The sequence below is a fragment of the Macrotis lagotis genome, chromosome 1, assembly GCF_037893015.1.
Source record: "Macrotis lagotis isolate mMagLag1 chromosome 1, bilby.v1.9.chrom.fasta, whole genome shotgun sequence".
NCBI classification, from domain to species: Eukaryota; Metazoa; Chordata; class Mammalia; order Peramelemorphia; family Peramelidae; genus Macrotis; species Macrotis lagotis.
In genome coordinates this window covers 430,803,955-430,822,628 of record NC_133658.1, presented here as the reverse complement: position 1 = coordinate 430,822,628, position 18,674 = coordinate 430,803,955, and the positions used below count along the sequence as shown (strand labels likewise).

Sequence of the window (18,674 nt, the reverse complement as noted above, 5' to 3'; positions counted from 1 at the left end):
GAAAATGCAATTCCCACTTACAGGAAAGCACAATGCCACTAAGATCAGTGCACATGCTTCCACCATGATCAACCCTGATGAAGTAAAAAATTTTTTATGAAGACCCTGGAGACCCTCACCATGCTGAAAGAGGACAAGCTTGTAATTCTGGATGACTTTAATGCCAGAGTAGGTACAGACTATTAAACATGGCAGGGAGTCCTTGGGAAGAATGGAGTCAGAAACAGGAGCAGCAATGGCCATTTATTTATAAGTCTAATGTGTTTCATTAGCAACACTGACTTCTGTTTGCCTAAATGTGATGAAACTTCACAAAAACACCATCATAGCAAACATTGGCATTTAATAGAATATAACATTTTAGGAAAAGAGACAGGATGTGAGAGGAACTAAAGTGAGGTGTGGCACAAAGTGCTGGACTAATCATAAACTTATCCTCTCCAGGCCATACGCTGGCATTTAAACAAAAATGGGGACCCCAAGGTATAACAACTATCAGAAGACTTAATGTTAACAGATTAGAGTGCTCCTCTGTGTGTGAACAATTTGTTACTGAGCCAACACAACATTGGTAATGGTGGAGCAGAAAAAGAGTACTTTTTAGATATGAGATATACAGCATTACATTTACTCCTCTGGGTTAGAACATCAGGACTGATTTGATGAAAATGATAGGGAAGTTCAGAAATTGCTAAATTAAAAATGATAACTATTGGGGTTTACCAGCAGGAGAGTTCATCTGCATTTAACTCCAAAAGAAGCAAAGTGCAAGCAAAGCTTAGGGAGATGCAGTAAGATTCAGAAAGAAGACAGTGAGAAGCGCAACTAGGTGGCACAGTGGATAGGGCATCAGCCTTAGAGTCAGGAGGACCTGAGTTCAAATCCGGCCTCAGACACTTAATAATTACCTAGCTGTGTGACCTTGGGCAAGTCACTTAACCCCATTGCCTTGTAAAAATTAAGAAAGAAAGGGGAAAAAAAGAAAATAAGAGAGTAATAAAGGACTCATTTTTACACTGATGGTAACAATCCAAAGTGTTTTCCTGATGCCTCAAAGGCTACTTATGAGTCAGACATATGGTACATCTCAACTACTCAGTACTAATGAAACCATATTGATTAATAAGGACATGATCCTAGAGAGATGGGCTGAATACTTCCATAGTGTTCTTTTTTGTTGTTGTTGTTTTAGGTTTTTGCAAGAGAATGGGGTTAAGTGGCTTGACCAAGGCCACACAGCTAGGTAATTATTAAGTGTCTGAGGCCGGATTTGAACTCAGGTCCTCTTGACTTCGGGGCTGGTGCTCTATCCACTGTGCCACCTAGCCTCCCCCTTCCGTAGTGTTCTCAACAGACCATCATTAAAATAATGCTGAAGCATTGATCATTTACCTCAGGTTGAAGTCAATCACTCTCTAGCTGAACTTCAAACTGAAGAAGTTCTAAAGGTCATTAGGTTCCTCTGATGTGGCAAAGTCCATTTTCATATGAGCAGTGAATCCCTGCCTTGTAAATCTCTGCTGGAATGGAATAAGTACCAGATACTTTGGTACAATCCTGTACCATTTTGACCTCATTTTGGTATATAGTATGAAATATGAGCCCATGCCTAGTTTTTGCTATACTATTTTCCAATTTTCCTAATAATTTTTCTTGAATAATAAGTTTTTTATCCCAGAAGCTTATGTCTTTAGGTTTGTCAAACAATAGATAACTATGGTCATTTGCTACTATTTCTTTTGTACTGGTCCTAATCCATTGGTCCTTTACTTTATTTTTTTTTTTTTGGCAAGGCAGTGGGGTTAAGTGACTTGCCCCAGGTCACACACCTAGGTAATTATTAAGTTTCTGAAGCTGGTTTTGTACTCAGGTCCTCCTGATTCCTGGGCTGGTGCTCTATCCATTTTGATACTTAGCTACCCTCCTTATCTCTTTTAATGAGATCTATTTTTGCCTTTGCTTTGTTTGAGATCAGGATAATACCTCTGATTTTTTACTTCCATTGAAGCATAATACATTTTGGTCTAGTCTTCTACTTTTATCAGTACATATTGTAGGATTCTAGTTTTTAATACATTCTGCTGTCTGCTTCCATTTTATGGGAGAGTTCATCCCATTCACATTTACAATTAAGATTGCTAATTATTTCCTTCCATATTATCTTTCCCCATTTGTACTTTTTCCTTTCCTCTTGTTCCTCCTTACTAATGGTTTGCTCCCATTCCCCTTTAACTTTTCTTTTAAACTTGAGTTTTAAGTTTGCTTTCATTTATACTTTTCTATCAGTCCCTTCTTCCCTTTTCCTTCCCTTTCCTCCCCCTTCCCACTTCCCTGTAGGGTAGGATAGATTTTTAAACCTAATTAGGAATGTATGTTATTCCCTTTCTGGGCCAAATCTATTGAGGATTTACACAGTGTTCACAACTTCCCTTTTTCCCCCCTCTACTATAAAAGGTCTTCATGCCTCTTTAGCTGGTGATATTTATCCACTAATGCCTATCTTTCCCCTATTATAGTCCCTCTTTTAAATATTTATTGCTTTAACTTTGTCCTGTACTTACATCTGTTTTCTCAAAATATACTCCTTTTATCTGACCTGATAGAAATACTATTCTCAAAGATAGATTAATTGATTAATAAGCAATATTGCCTCAGAGTCACTAAGTACCCTCCCCTCTTCTGTCTCCTTAGAAAAACACTTCTCAAGAGTCATGAATCACATCAATTATAATCACTTTATATCTCATCCTCTTTTCAATTATCTTCCATGGATTCAGAATCCTCATGAGACAAAGCATCATGTAAAGCAAATCATTTTATGAACCATTTGTACCCTTCCCCCCATCCATACTCCTTCCAGTTGTAGCCAAAGCATCAAGCCAAGCAAAAACTTCATGATGTTTTCATGTCCAGTCCCTCTAAGTGCACTCTTTCCCTCTGTCTCTATAGTATTCCAACCATAGCCCTACAGCCTTCCCCAATCAAAATATGGAGTACACTTTCTCCCATTGTCGTTTTAGCCCTGGGTCATAAAACCCTCATTAACTAAAGTATGGATTAAGATAAAATTGAGATAAAATAATTTCCTAATCTCTTTATGTCCAGCCCTCCTAAGTATGTTCCCACCCTCTGTCTCTATTACACTTTTTATCAGGAAATTTTGGAAGTCCTCTATTTCATTGAACATCCATCTTTTCTCCTGATAGAATATGCTGAATTTTGCAGGGTAGTAAATTCTTTGTTATAATCCAAGGGCCTTTGCCTTCTGAAATATTCCAGGTTTTCTCCAATCTTTTAATGTTGAAGCTGATAATTCTGATTATGCTTCATTTATATTTAAATTGATTCTTTTTGGTTTCTTGTAGTATTTTCTCCTAAACTGAGAATTCTGGAATTTGCTTAAGGATAGTCTTTACAGTTTTCATCCTAGGGTCTTTCTCTGGAGGTGTTCTGTGTATTATTTTCAAGGATTATTTTGTCTTCTTAATGTAGTATATTTGGATCATTTCTCCTGATAATTTCCTGAGAAATACTTTGTAAATTATCTCTCTTTGATGTATTTTCTAGGTTGTTTGTTTTTCCTTAAAGGTACTTTATGTTTTCTTCATTTTTTTCTTACCTTTTGATTTTGTTAGATGGAATCTTATTGTCTCATAGATTCATTAGTTTCTATTTCTCTGATTCTAATTTTTAGGGTTTTATTTTCTTCAGTTAGTTTTTGTTTTGTTTTCCAGTTGGTCAATTTTACTTTTTTGAAGAGTTGTATTCTTTTTCCAATTGGTTATTTTTATTTTTAAAGGACTTGATTTCTTTTTTAAATTTATTGTTATTAAAGATATTATTTGAGTTTTACAATTTTTTTTACAATTTTTCCCCCCAATCTTGCTTCCCTCCCTCCACCCCCCACCCCCATGGAAAGCACTCTGTCAGTCTTTACTTTGTTTCCATGTTGTACCTGGATCCAAATTGGGTGTGATGAGAGCGAAATTAAGAAGAGAAGTCTCAGAGGTAGCAAGATCAGACAATAAGATATCTGGTTTTTTTCCTAAATTAAAGGGAATAGTCCTTGCACTTTGTTCAAATTCCATAGCTCCTTATCTGGATACAGATGGCACTCTCCTTTGCAGACAGCCCAATATTGTTCCCGATTGTTGCACTGATGGAATGCACAAGTCCTTCAAGGTTGAACATCACTCCCATGTTGCTGTTAGGATGTACAGTGTTTTTCTTGTTCTGCTCATCTCACTCAGCATCAGTTCATGCAAATCCCTCCAGGCTTCCCTGAAATCCCATCCCTCCTGGTTTCTAATAGAACAATAGTGTTCCATGACATACATATACCACAGTTTGCTAAGCCATTCCCCAATTGAAGAACATTTACTTAATTTCCAATTCTTTGCCACCACAAACAGGGCTGCTATAAATATTTTTGTACAAGTAATGTTTTTACCCTTTTTCCTCATCTCTTCAGGGTATAGACCCAGTAAGGAGTTGATTTCTTTGCTCAATTTTTCATAATCTTCCTGCATGGCTCGCTTTTCTTTTTTTCCATTTTCTTCTTCTTTTCTTTGGTTTTTAAATTCCTCCATAATATCTACAGTTGAAAACTTGTTTTGATATTTTTTTTTTTTTTGGTGGGATCTGTAGACTTTGTGCTAGCTTCATGCTTCCATCTTGGCTCAACAGAGTACAATAGACTGATCCTCTACCCCTTGTATTAATTCAGGCCTAACAGTTAGCATTAAAATGCATTAAATAAAGTACATAGAATTGCAAAGGAAATCAACTCTAGTGAAAATTAAGATGTAATTTTTCCCCCATTCAAGTTTATAGACAATCTGAAATCTACCCATAGATCTCAGGTTTAAAGCCTTCATTCTACCTATCTTTTAAAATTGTTGGGGTTTTTGTTGTTCAATTATTTCAGTTGTGTTTGACTCTTTGTGATCACTTTTTGGGATTTTCTTTGCAAAGATATGGAATGGTGTGCCATTTTCTTCTCCAACTCATTTTATTGATGAAGAAACTGAGGCAAACAAACTTAAGTGACTTACCCAGTGTCACACAACTAGTATGTATCTGAGGCCAGATTTAAACTCAGGAAGATGAGTCTTTCTGACACCAGACCTGGCATTTTTTCCACTGTGCCACCTAGTTGCAATGGTTTCTACTCCTTGGAGGTCTTCCCCTTCAGACCTCAGAGATCACTTTATTTATATCTTTTTACTTAATCATTTTTTACCATATATTATAGTTATTTGTGTTTGTATCTTTTACCTTAACTAAAATGACTGCATGAGATCCACAATCGAAGGGGATCATTTTATCTAAATTCTCCTCCTACCTCCCCACCCAACCACCAATACTGAATACTTTGCATATAGTAGTTGTTTAATAAGAATGTGACAAATTTAATTAAGGTAGGCATGATGGGACTGGGAATTTAATGGTGGTTTGGAGGATGAAGAGAGTAACATTAGAAAAGAGACAAGAGTGGTAGAGATCATGATGTTGTTGAAGATAAATATGAATGATATGGTACTTGCCCATATCTGACTTTTTCTGGACAAGCTGAGTCTGCTTCTAGGTCACTGAGCAAAGTACTGGACTCAGGTTCCCTGGTACAGTGGAAAAAGCACTGGTGAGGAAGTCAGAGGAACTGGGTTCAAATGCCACCACTGATACTTGCTACTTGTATGAATTTGAGCAAGTCCTTTAAGCTATATAGGTCTCAGTTTGTTCTGTAAAATATAAAATGTTGAACTTATATGGTTTCTGTGGTCCCTTCTAGCCCTAGATTTCTGTGACTTCTCTTTTAAGTCATAAAAACACTTTCAATTCCAGTGTATTTACTACTAAAACAGACTCTTTTGGGGAGTGAATGATAACACAATCTTGTGGGGGGACCTTGGGGGACACCAGGGACTCTCCAGGCCTACTCTATTTCCTTAATCGAAAGCCTGAAAATTTCCCCAGCCTCTTTGAGTCTTTTATGTTTCTTTCAGACAAGAATCTGACCCCATGATTGGCATCAAAGGGCTTGGCCAGCCCTATGGAGTGAGTCATTCTATCCCCCTCCTCCCCCCAAGGAGGTGGTGGCTTCCAAAGGGGATTTCAAACATCCTTCAAATAGGCTGTGTTATTCTAGTGTCCTTGACAGACTGAACAATAGCAGCCTGTCAGATCTCTTCTCTTTCTGCCTCTTAAAGTTCATAGAGTCAAGTATTTTCCAGATCTCTAGTAAGATCAGTGAAACATTGACCATTCTCACAGCTTTCTGTCCCAAGCTAAGGATGATCTGGGGAAAGAATAATAATAATAATAAAACAGGTGATATTTCTATAGAGATTTTTAGGGGAATTTGCCCAGTCTAAGAAGAAATTAGGCCCAAGATTACACTGTTTTTAGCTGAACTCCATCTTCTCTACACATATAAATAACTGGGGTAAGAAAGCAAGAGGAGTGGGATGGAAATCTTTGTATTCTCAGATTAGGATAGGACAAGATAGAATAATGCCAGAACTAGAACGAACCTTAGAACAGGGTACCAACTATACTAGTGCTGTCAAACTCAAATAGAAACAGAAGCCACCAAACTATGCATAAGGATTCTTGCAGGTCAGATTTGACTGATATATTTGATGGCATATTGTTATATTGATAGGTATTTATTATTATTATGTTTTATTATATTTTATTTATTTTTATTAACTATTTCTAATTACATTTTAATCTGGTTAAAGCTATTCTTGGGAATGTTGTAGGCCATGGTGGGCCCTTTTAGTATAGTGGGGAAAAAACATGAGGAGCTGGGTTAAAAGCCTTACCAGATGAAAAACCTTGGGCAAGTGCCCTATCCTCTCAAGAGTTCAATTTCCTCATCTTTAAAACAAAGGGATTGGACTAGATTATACCTAGGATCCCTTCTCAGTTTGCCATCTTTGATGCAATGATGGGACAGAGCATAAAGAACACAGAATGTCAAAGCTGGGAGGGAGTTTAGAGATAATTAGGTTAAACTCCTGAAGAAAGGAAGTGGATTAGTGCCTTGAGCAAGGACTAGAACCTGTTGTTTTTCAGTTATGTCCTATTCTTCATGACTCATTCTGATTTTCTTGGTAAATATACTGGAATGGTTTGGCATTTCCTTCTCCAGCTCATTTTATAGATGAAGAAACTGAGGGATATAAGGTTAAATGACTTACCCAGGGTCATACAGCTAGTAAGAGTCTGAGGCTGGATTTGAAGATGTCTTCCTGACTTTAGGCCTCATACTCTATTCACCTAGCTTCCCAGACCACATCTTTAAAATTACACAAATGACTTAAATGTGCTAAGAAGGTCAGATTCCACAGTGATATTGTTTGTTTATTACAAAAGAATATTTGATTCAATAGAGTGAAACATTGCCTTTAACACCTCCTCCAACTCAGGATCTCCCATGCATATGTGAAAACCTGACGAGATTCCTTGAAAGATGCAACTGGAAGAGTACATTTGATACTTCTCTGAATATTAAAATCAAGTAAGATACAACAATTTGCCTGTCAAAGGTGGGTCTACATTGGTCATGGTGGCTGCCTTGGGAAAAGTCCAAGTGAAAGAGCAATTTCCTATAGATGGAAGATCCTCCAGAGCTACGTTTGAAGATGACATTATGCTGATTGCATCAAGCTCCACATAGCAGAACCTATTCAATGAAATCCATAATTACTCAAAAGAATTTGGCTTAACTCTTCAGACAGGAGTGGACAGCTAAGTAGCATAGTGGAGAGAGTGTAAGGTCTGAAGTCAGTTCCTATCTGATTAGGTTTTGACCCTGGGCAAGTCACTTAATCCTGTTTACTCAATTTCTTATCTATAAGATGAAGTAGAGAAGGAAACAGCAAACCAATCCAGTAACTTTGCCAAGAAAACCCCAAATGGGGTCATAAAAAGTCAGATTTGATTAACCAACAATTCTCATAGGAAAAACAAGTGAAGACTTCCCATTACTGGGTGGAGGAGACTGGTACTTGGTGATACAACCAAATGAAACAAGATGGTATGTGATCACTGGCTAAAAAGGCAGCATATAGTATAGTGAGAAAAGTATTAAATTTGGAGTCATAGGTGAAATAAAATTTAGTTAACTTTAAACCTAAGTAACTTTAAAACTAAGTAACTTGGTTTTAATCAGTCACAGGACTGCTATAGTTTGGTGGGAAAGCAAAAAAATGTATAAGCTCTTCTCTGTGGATTAAAAACTCCCTATAGCTTGTATCCTTTTCAAATTTAAATTAAACTCAATTGCCTGTCTACATATCATCTATGACCTACTTTAATCATCCTGCTTTAATTGTTTGGACCCTGTATCACCTGTCTTTTAAAACAGAAGTATCTTAGTGATGAGAATACTTTTACATATATATATATATATATATATATATATATATATATATATATATATATATATATATTTAGATTTTTCAAGGCAGTGGGGTTAAGTGGCTTGCCCAAGGCCACACGGCTAGGTAATTATTAAGTGTCTGAGGCCAGATTTGAACCCAGGTACTCCGGACTCCAAGGCCAGTGCTCTATCCACTGCACCACCTAGACACCCCTACTCCTATATATTTCTAATTTTTTTTTTGCAATGAGAATATTTTTACTTCCTTATTTTCCTGTATCCTATTAATAAAATACTTTGCTATGACAAAATACCTTGTTATTATGGTCAATTAAAAAGGCTAGTGCATTGATCAATCAAAGGAATATCATGAGCATTTTCCCTTTGATTTTGTTGTATTTTTTTATATAGATGGAGCTTTGTATGAAAACCAAAGTGAGTTTGCATTCAAAGATGCTGATTCAGAGTTGCTCCCTTGCAAGTTAAATATCTTTTAACTTTAGAGATTGTCTTGAAGATTTTTTTTAAGTACTATAACATAGGACATGGGTTTGGATCTTACTACTACCTATCTGAATGATCTTAGATAAGTCACTTATCCTCTTTGGGAATCAATTTTCTTATCTGTAGAAGATAGACCCCTTCCTGTTCGTAATCTATGGCCCTAATGGTTTTAACATCTATGATGATTCCAAATCTATGATTCTAAGTGAGTGAATTAACAGCTGGAAAAGTTTGGAGAAGGGTGAGGTCCTTGTGTACTTTCTGTACATCAGAGAAAACTTCATGGAGGAGGAGAGCCTGAAAGGCTTCCTGAGGGATGGGGAACATTGGGATTGGATAAAAGAAGGCTGTGTGTGTGTGTGTGTGTGTGTGTGTGTGTGTGTGTGTGTGTGCCCACATGAGTTTGAGCTCATGGTTAAGGGGGTTGAAGCATAAATCAGGCTAGAGTAAAAAGTGCATGGACAGGATGGGGTGGGGTAGGATGAGTCCCAAAAAGAGGTTCTGGATTCTCAGGAGGCTAGACTTGATTTTCCAGGCAATGAGACTATTGACAGGGGTGGGGGGGAGACCAATGATACTCAGGGTTACAGTATAGAGGGCTACAGAGCTGACACATGGCATGGAACACAGAGCAGGAAGGGCCACAAACTGTTAGAACTGGGGAAGAAAATCTTTAAAAGATTGCCTAGTCTAATTCCTGCTTTGTATAGATGAGAAAACAGGCCTAGAAAGAAATGACTTGTGATCCAGGCTACCTACTGTAGAAGACGAAGTAGATGAAGAGTCAACGAACTCAGGTGATCATTCATTTCTTGCCCACCCTCAACTCTTCCCTTCTCTTGCCAAGTCCCCATATTGGGCCTTTGTTTTCTCAGCCTTTACCTCCCCCCCCCCACTTTTTTCTAAGAGTGCCTCAGTGACTCTTGGAGCTTAATGATTAACATTGGGAGTAGGATAGTGGGAGAAGGGGAAGTCAGGTGCCTCCCTTCCCTAAAGAAGCTACAGGAGTCTGGCTCCCTTTGCCAACCCCTGACTGCAACTTCCTGATACTAGGTGGATCATGTCACAATTGGAGACTTTGAATTCAGAGGAACTGGGGGTTGGGGGTTGGGGAGGAGAAATGGGTGTTTGGATGAGAGGGGGAAGAGGAGTGGTGATCCCTGAACTATGTGATATCATCAAAGGAGACCTCACTTCCCCCCCACCAGCTGACCCCCAAATATCTGACAGAAGGGGGTGGTGCAGGTTCTCTGCCCCTTCCTGTCATTCTCCAGTGAGATGCAGAGGGCCCCAGGGCCCCTTAAGAGCAGGATGTAGTTCAACTCTGATTCCCGCCACCCCTCCCCCCTTTCCCAGATTTGAGACTTTGGTAGAGGGGAAGTTAGCTCTGAGGTAAGGGCCTGCTTCCTCACCAGGATGAAGGTGTGTGGATTTCTTTGCATGCCTGTCGGAAACACCTTCCTTTGCCAATGCAAATGGAGTCTGTGTTTCCTAGTAGCTAAGCCCAGGATTTTGGGGGAGGGACTGCTGGGGTGGGGGTGGGGGGCGCAGCACAGTAGGTCAAGCTCTACTTTCTGTTTCCCCAAGAGCAGAGAAAGTTGGAGGGACAGGGGAGAGGAGGCCAGAGGAATAACAATAGCTAGTATTTATATAATCTGATGGCTTGCAAAGCATTTTTCACATGTGAACAACCTCCATTGTTGCTCTTACTAGAGCCCCCTTTGCTGTAGCTCTTGCCTTTTTCTTTTCCAGGAATAGGGGCTGTGTCCCACCCAGGCTATAACTCCTCTTGGGGACTGAGAGAGCAATAGAGCTCCAATCCTGGGATAACAGGACCTGACACCTTCCCCAGTTTTTCTAGTTCCAGATTAAACTGCCTGGGGCTCTGGAGTCTTCTCTCAAAATTTCCCTTTTCTTTCCCAACCATTCCCCACCTCACATCAAATCAAGGAAGCAATAGCAAAACAGAGCAGTTTATCTGGAATCTAGAGAGTATAGGGAGAATAGTATAAAAAAAAGTTTAGGCTTAAATCAGAATGTAAAGGGTTGTGGTTAAACATCAAATAGATGTGTTTTATCTTAGAGGCAATAGAGTCACTGAAGCTTCTTGAAGTGAGGAATATTAGAGACAAACTTGTTTATTTTGTGCAGAGATCTTGAGTTCAAAATTGACTTCAGACACTTATTGACTGTATTTAGGATAGGGAAATGAGAAGTGCTGCCACACACAAAGATCCGAGTTCTTGGAAGTGAAAAACCCATCGCTGGCCCTGGAGCTAGGGAAAGCTCAGGATTTTTACTTCACAAACCTGTAAACCCCAATCAGTTCACAGAAACAACATAGACTTGGGAAAGAATTCAGTCACAACCCCGGAAACAACATAGGAAGGGACTTAGAGGAAAGACAAGAGAAGGAAATGGCAGGGAACCCAGGAGAAAAGAAACACTTTGATCAACATAAATCCAGCCACATGGAGCTAGGACCACGTTACTCCAGTGGCATAGATTGGGGAGCCTGTGGTTCCTACAGAGTGAAAGTTGCCATACTGCAAAGAAGAAAAGAGAGAAAAGGAGAGACAACATGGTAATCATTTATTTCCCTGTGCCCTGCTTCAGTATGAACCTGGGCAAGTTGCTTAACCCCATTGCTCCTCTCTTCCCCCCAAAATAGTTTGACAGGCAAAAGATGGAGTCAAGAGGGTAGAGAGACTGGAATCAGGGAAATTAGTTTTTTTTGGGGGGGCTAGGGGGCTATTGAAACACTGTTTCCCTGTATACTACATGAATGAAAACATGAAGTATTTATTAAGTGATTACAATGTACAAAATATTATATTAAATGCTGAGGATGTGAATAGAAAAGCAAGGCAGTTACTGTTTTGATTGTATGTATTCTAGTACATTCAATGTCCTAGCACCTGTGCCTTTGCAAAAGTCTCCCATGCTTGGAATATACTCCTTTCTCACTTCTGCTGTGTAGAATGCTTAGTTTCTTTTAAAATTCAACTTAAATGTGAATAGTTGATAGGAAACATCTTAGATTCCTCCAGGTGCTAGTGCCCTTTTCCCTAAAACAACTTTGTATGTATTTTGTATATATCCTGTTTTTTTTTAAATCATCATCTATATGTTCTACTCCATCAAAAATAAACTAATTGAGGTTTTTGTTGTATCTCCAGCACCTGGCATATGCTTATTATCCTTAATAAAGTGCTTATTGAATTGACCAGTCTATGTGAGAGGGGATAAAGACTTGGGCCAAGCTGGTGGCTGTCTCTGGAGAGAGAAGTTTCATTTAAATGTGAGGTTAGAAGTTCAATCGCGAAGAAAGACATGAGAAATGTGAGGCAGGGCATAGATGGTCTTTTTTCAGGTGTTTGTTGTGAATAAGGTGGGAGGGAAAGGAGGAAATGTAAAATGATAGTTTGAGGAGGAGACAGGTTCAAATGCAGGTTTTTAAAGGATAGAAGCAATCTGAAGACGTGTTAGGCAACAGGAGACTGAAAATTAGAGAAATAGAAAACCTGACTGGGGCAAATTTCTGGAGGAGCCTGGGAGGTAGGGGTGAGGGATGTCTATAAGTAGAATTGGTCTTGGCAAGGAAAAGTTAACGTCTTTCTCAGAGATGGAAATAAAAGAGAAGAAAAAGATTTGAACTATAGAGTTGAAGAGAAATAAGAGCTTGAGATGGATCACTTCCATTTCCTCTATATGAGAATTAGGGTTTCAGATAGAGTTGGACATAGTTTAAAGAAAGAGTTTGGAACTGGTTCAGTGGGGGTGGGGTGTTCAATAGAGAATCAATCAAGGAAAGAGCAAAAGAATTATCCCATAGTGGTTAGAACCCTGTAAAGGTCAATCAACTGGTTTTAATTTGTAGGGGACTCAGCAATATCATTTGACTTTTTTCCAGTAAAGCTTATGAACAGGTACAGAGAAAGCAAGATGGTGGGGATAATCCAGAATGGGCTTTGAAAAGGCATAGGCAAAGATGAGAGAAGGGGGCAAGAGAGTCAAGGATAGACTTTCTGGGTGTGTAATTGAATTTGGTAATTATTATAGGATCAAAATTTTTAAGGGAAGAATGTGATGTCAGAAGGGGAATGATAGACTAGGAAAGTGGATGGGGTTGGGTGTATGACCAAAGATCAGGATTAGGAAGAATAAATTAAAGAGAAAAGATAGAAGTTGAGAGGGAAAGTAAATCTATGAGAGGAATCTTAAAGTTCTGAACCACGGAAGTTTAACATTCATAGATGATTGGGAATTTGAAGGTATTACAATCATCTTTCTATATGCCAGAATGGAAAGCAGACTTGAGGGAGCAGTGCTACCAGTCAGAACTTCAACCCAGGTCTTTCCTAACTCTAAAAGCAAGCTCTTTTCAGCACACTAATTCTCAAGCCACCAGTTTTTTTTTTCAAGGAATTCTCATCTAATACAATTTTATTTTAAAAAATAAATATAGAACATTTAGCATGTGGAGATGTCCTCACCATGGTGTTGACCCCCATGTTATAATCGGAGAGAGTCTCTGATTCCTAGAGGGGATGGGTGATTTAGGCATTCTTATCACATCCCACTCCCACCCCACCCCCACCTCCTGAGCCCCAAGAATTTGGGCATGACTGATTGTCAGACTCAAAGGCATCCTAGGACTGGGTTCTTTTTTCCAGTCTTCTCTGTCAGGGCTCTGCTTATATGCAGGGGAAGAAATCATCTGGTTTCAACCCAGGTCCCCGGTTTCACCCCAGTAAGGACTGAACCTCCCATATTGAACCACATATAACACAAAACTATTACTTAGGTGACATTAGATATTATATCTTCTAATGGCTTCTAACTTCCCTGCCAGACTATGAGCTTCATGAACTTCATCTTAGTTAAACTTCATTTCCTTCAGGATTGTAAATAGCATGTTGAATAAATAAGAGTTGAATTAATTATATATATAGTTCTCTGTGTTTATATCTAATTAAGGACTAGCCTGTGAGTTCCACCAGGGTGGGGATAATGATCTTTTTTTTTTTTTTTTAGGTTTTTGCAAAGGAAAATGGGGTTAAGTGGCTTATCCAAGGCTACACAGCTAGGTAATTATTAAGTGTCTGAGACAGGATTTGAACCCAGGTATGCCTGTCTCCAGGGCCAATGTTCTATCCATTGTGCCACCTAGCCGCCCCCAGGGATAACGATCTTATTCTTAACTTTCTATCTCCTGGCGTTTCCATTTTTTTTATTGTGGGCACTTGAAAAATTGTTCTCTTGGATTTTTCTCTTATTTGTTTTTCCCATGTCTGGATTAGCATTGTCCTTCCCTGATCCCTATTTATTTTTTTTTAGGTTTTTTTGCAAGGCAGTGGGGTTAAGTGGCTTGTCCAAGGCCACACAGCTAGGTAATTATTAAGTGTCTGAGTCTGGATTTGAACTCAGGTACTCCTGATTCCAGGGCCCGTGCTCTATCCACTGCGTCACCTAGCTGCCCCTCCTAACCCCTATTTAAAGGAAAGTGCTTCTTTTTTTTTAAAGGCATACACAGTCTTTCTCAATTTTATCTCCTAATTTCTTATAAATAAGTGGATCAGGAGATGGGAATCTAGGGACCAGTTGGACATCCGATTTGGGATCCTCAGCTCCATGAAGAATCTAGTCCAAGGGAGCCCCTCATTCTTTCACCTTTAAGAATACTGAGTATGGGACCCCACAGGGCTTGCTTTCCCTTTCATGCAGGATGATTTCTAAATGCAGGTAAGGAATACTTCCACAGATGCTGGCACATCGATCTCCTCAAAGAGTGTCTGGCCTGGGAAAGTCTTTGGTGCCTTCTTCAGCAGGACCTGGGCATGACGAAGGAGGAGCTGGTTTCGTCTTCGGCCCAGCTTCCGAAGGGCTAAAATGGCGGCCACGTGCTCCTGTCTACACAGAGAGAGAGAGTCCCGGTGAACAAGAGGGAGACACAGGATCATGGGATTCAGATCTACTAACCCCCCATTTTACAAATCTCCCTTAATGCTAATGCCTTCCCTCTAAGGTTAGATCCCTGATTTCCAGATTCCCTTTATCTTTCCTCATTAGACAGGAAATTGCTAGAGGGCAAAGACTTTCTCTTTTTCTTATTTGTATCCTCAGTGTTTAGCATAGTACCTCACATAGTAGGAGTTTAATAATTACTGATTTGAATTGATTGAATCAACAGCAAACCCAACTGCTAAGTGGTGTAGTGAATAGAGCACTGGTCTTGGAATCAGGTAGACCAGAGTTCCAATCCAATCTCAGACACTTGACATGTATTAGCTGTGTGACCTTGGGCAAGTCACTTAACCCTGATTGCCTCAGGGTCATCTCCAGTCATCCTGATCCATATCTGGCCACTGGACCCAGATGACTCCGGAGGAGAAAGTGAGACTGGTGACTTAGCACAATCCACCTCAAATCCAATTCATGTGCTTGTCATGGCATCATCTCTCTGATGTTGTGGTCTTCTTTGAGATTGAAGGACAAACATCACCACATAATTGTTTACTTGTCTCTCCCATTAGCCCAGGAGTTCCTTGAGAACAGGAGCTGTCTTTTGACAGACACATAGTCGGTGCTTAATGTTTATTTAATGACTGAGGTGGAAAGGGCAGCAAGTTGAAGACTTTGACAGATGCAGTCTTTGTTCCCAGACAGTAAGGGCGGAAGATTTAACATAAACCAAAGCTTGTATCATCTGATAATCAAGTTTGCAAATGACACAAAGCTAGGAGGAAGGAAACATTTGTTAAATGCCTACTGTGTGCCTGCCAGGCAACTGGGTGGCACAGTAGCTAGAAGGCTGACCTGAAGTCTGGAAGATTCACTTTACTGAGGTTAGACAGCACCTGAGTTGCTTATAAGCTGTGTGAATCTGGGCAGATCACATAACTCTGTTTTGCCTCAGTTCCTCATCAGTGGCAAACCACTTCAGGATCTTTCTTTGCCAAAAAAATTCCTAAATGAGGTCACAAAGAGTCAGATGAGACTGAAAAAGAACAACTGAAATGTGCCTGATGCCATGCTAGCAATTTTACAGTTATGGCATTTGATCCTCACAACAACCCTGGAAAATAGGTACTGATATTATCCTCATTTCCCTGGGGAAATGGAGGCAGACAGAGGTTAAGTGACCTACCAGGGTCCCATAGTTAGTCAGTGTCTGAGGCCACATTTGAACTCAGGTCTTCTTGACTCCAGGTTCAACACTGGAGTCCCCTAACTGCTTCCCTAGGAGGGCTCACAAACTCGATTAGATTTTTCAAGTCAAGATGCAAAAACACCTTTACAAGTTCAGAATGAGGGTCCAGTCTAATAAGCTATAGCCTCATTGAGATAATGCAGAATCCTCCACCAGGTTCTGAAGAATCTCCTGCTCAAATACAGCAGTGGGAAGGTGTGACCAGACAATAGATCACAGGAAAAAAAGACTTGTGGTTTAAGTGGCCTGCACATTAAACATGAGTCAACCATGGGGTATGGTGCCACAGAGCTAGTTTCAGACTTCTCAATTAAGAAACATCCTTTATAGGAAAAGCAATGTGGCTTTTTGGATAGAGAGCTGGAGCCCTGGTTTAAATGAACTGGTTCATGCCCTGGCTCTATAGCTGATGCTCTGAGACTATGGGCTATTTTCCTGAGGGACCACTCCCTCCTGGAGGAAGGTATGAAAGGAGAGAATAATTTAAGCATTTACTAAGTGTTTAACTTAGTTACAAACAGTACCTCAGCAATAAAATGAACTGGGGAAGGAAAGAGTAAGCCTTCCCAGATTTTTGCCAAGAAAACCTAAAGGGACCAGAAAGAGTCAGATACGATTGAAATGACTAAGCAACAACATTGGGGGGTTGGCCCAGTGAAGAGACTGACTTGAAGTTAAGAAGATTTGAGTTCAAATCCTTACTCAGATACTTATTATGATTTACTGTGACCCTGGGCAAATCACCCAACCTCTCAGCCTTTTTCTTACCTATAAGGTTATTAACCTACACCACAGGATTATTGGGAGAAGCAAATAAAGTCCTATTTGTAATTTGTAATTTTTTTTTAGGTTTTTGCAAAGCAAATGGGGTTAAGTGGCTTGCCCAAGGCCACACAGCTAGATAATTATTAAGTGTCTGAGGCTGTATTTGAACTTAGGTATTCCTGACTCCAGGGCTGGTGCTCTATCCACTGTGCAACCTAGCCGCCCCCTAAAGTCCTAATTGTAAACTGCTTAGGCCAGAGTTTGGTAGGTATTTAATAATAGCTAATTTCCTTCCTTCCTAATGGTTTTCAAAGTATTATGCTCATTGAAACCCTAGTAGGTATAGTGAGTGTAGAGACTTTCAAGTCCTGTATTAGTGCTTGTTGTCATCATTCAGCCGTGTCCCATTTTTCAGGACCCCAGTACCATCTTATCTGTGGGCATTCTTGGCAAAGACACTGGAGTGTTATACCATTTCCTTCTCCAGTGAATAAGTTGAATTATTATTCAGAAAAGGGAGCATTATTATGTGGAAACAGGAATAAATTTGTTCATCTAGGCCCCAGAGGGTAAAACTAGAAACAAGGCAAATGGGGGCAGGTGGAATTACAAGGAGGCAGATTTTGGCTCAATCCAAGAAAGAGTTTCCTAATTAATCAGAAATAGAAAACTGTAGGACCAGCTGCCTTGGTAGATAGTGAGCTCTCTTTTACCAGACTTGAGCTGAGGTTTCATGATTCCCAGGCAGGAAGCCTAACAAGGGAATTTCTCCAAGGGTGAGGCTGGGGTTGGGGAGACTTAACTGACAATTGCTCAGGATCCCTCCCAGCTCTGGGTTCTATTAAGTATACCCTCCAGGGGCGTAAGAGTGGTAGAGGAAGGAAGTTTGGGTAAGATCAAACTGACTTTCTTGACTTTCTCCTCACAGAGCAGGTCAAATATCCCAGAATCATCTGTAATGTCCTGTGGAAATCTAATAATCATAGCCTGTCAGAGTTGAAAGAGAGCTTGAAATCTAGCAAGTCAATACCCTCTCCCCCCATTTTTCAGAGGGGGAAACTGAATTAGGGAGGGTAAGCATGACTTGCCCAAGGTAGCATAGTGAGTAAATGGCAGAGTCAGGACTCTGGGCTGCCAAGACAAGACCTTCTGTTGACTTTGTCTCTCTGGGTGGAGCAGTGTCCTACCCATAAGGAAAGAATTGAAAGACATAGAGGAGGAAGCATGATCTAGTGACGAGTCCTGGATATGTAACCAGAAGACCCAGGTTCCAAGTCCTGCTAACGACAGCAGCAACAATATGCATCCTGTATATACCATTTTTTTGAAGTTTTCACAGGGTTTTTACAAATATTGTCTCCTTTTATTCTTGCTACTCTTAGGAATTAGGCACTGTTCATATGCCTATTTTATAAATTAGGTGCTGTTCATATGCCTATGTTATAAATGAGGAACTGAGGCAGACAGTGATCACGTGACTCGTTTGGGGTAATAAAGCTATATGACTGTGGGCAAGTCCCTCCTGCCTAGACTTGATTCTTCCCATCCATAAAATGAGAGGGAAGGCTTGTAGATGACCGCTAAGATTTCTTATAATTCTACCATTCTATGAATGAGTACAGGTAATTAAAAGTTTTCATTATTTCTAAGGGGAGCCTCTTCTACCACTTTGATCAGAGACTATGAATCCTCCTCAGAGTGTGTACTCCCTGAAAGAAATGTCTTCATTCTTCATTTCTCTCCTCCTTCAGCTCCCAAGATCAGGAGCAGCTTAAAGCTAGGATCATGTCACTGACTGGGGGC

The 18,674-nt window shown here is 39.8% G+C and overlaps 1 protein-coding gene across 4 annotated transcripts in view; it reads right to left on the bottom strand.

Moving 5' to 3' along the window:
- Positions 1 to 10,098: 10,098 nt before the first annotated feature.
- Positions 10,099 to 18,674, bottom strand: part of EXOC3L4 (exocyst complex component 3 like 4) — an 81,962-nt gene continuing 73,386 nt past the window's right edge. For 2 of the 4 annotated variants that reach the window (XM_074213162.1, XM_074213164.1), the window contains exon 14: positions 10,104 to 14,806. In XM_074213162.1, the coding sequence (XP_074069263.1) occupies positions 14,629 to 14,806 (178 nt within the window). In that variant the 3' untranslated portion in view covers positions 10,104 to 14,628. Of the gene's footprint in view, positions 14,807 to 18,674 lie in introns of all 4 variants that reach the window. The other 2 variants (XM_074213165.1, XM_074213163.1) reach the window with 2 other exon arrangements.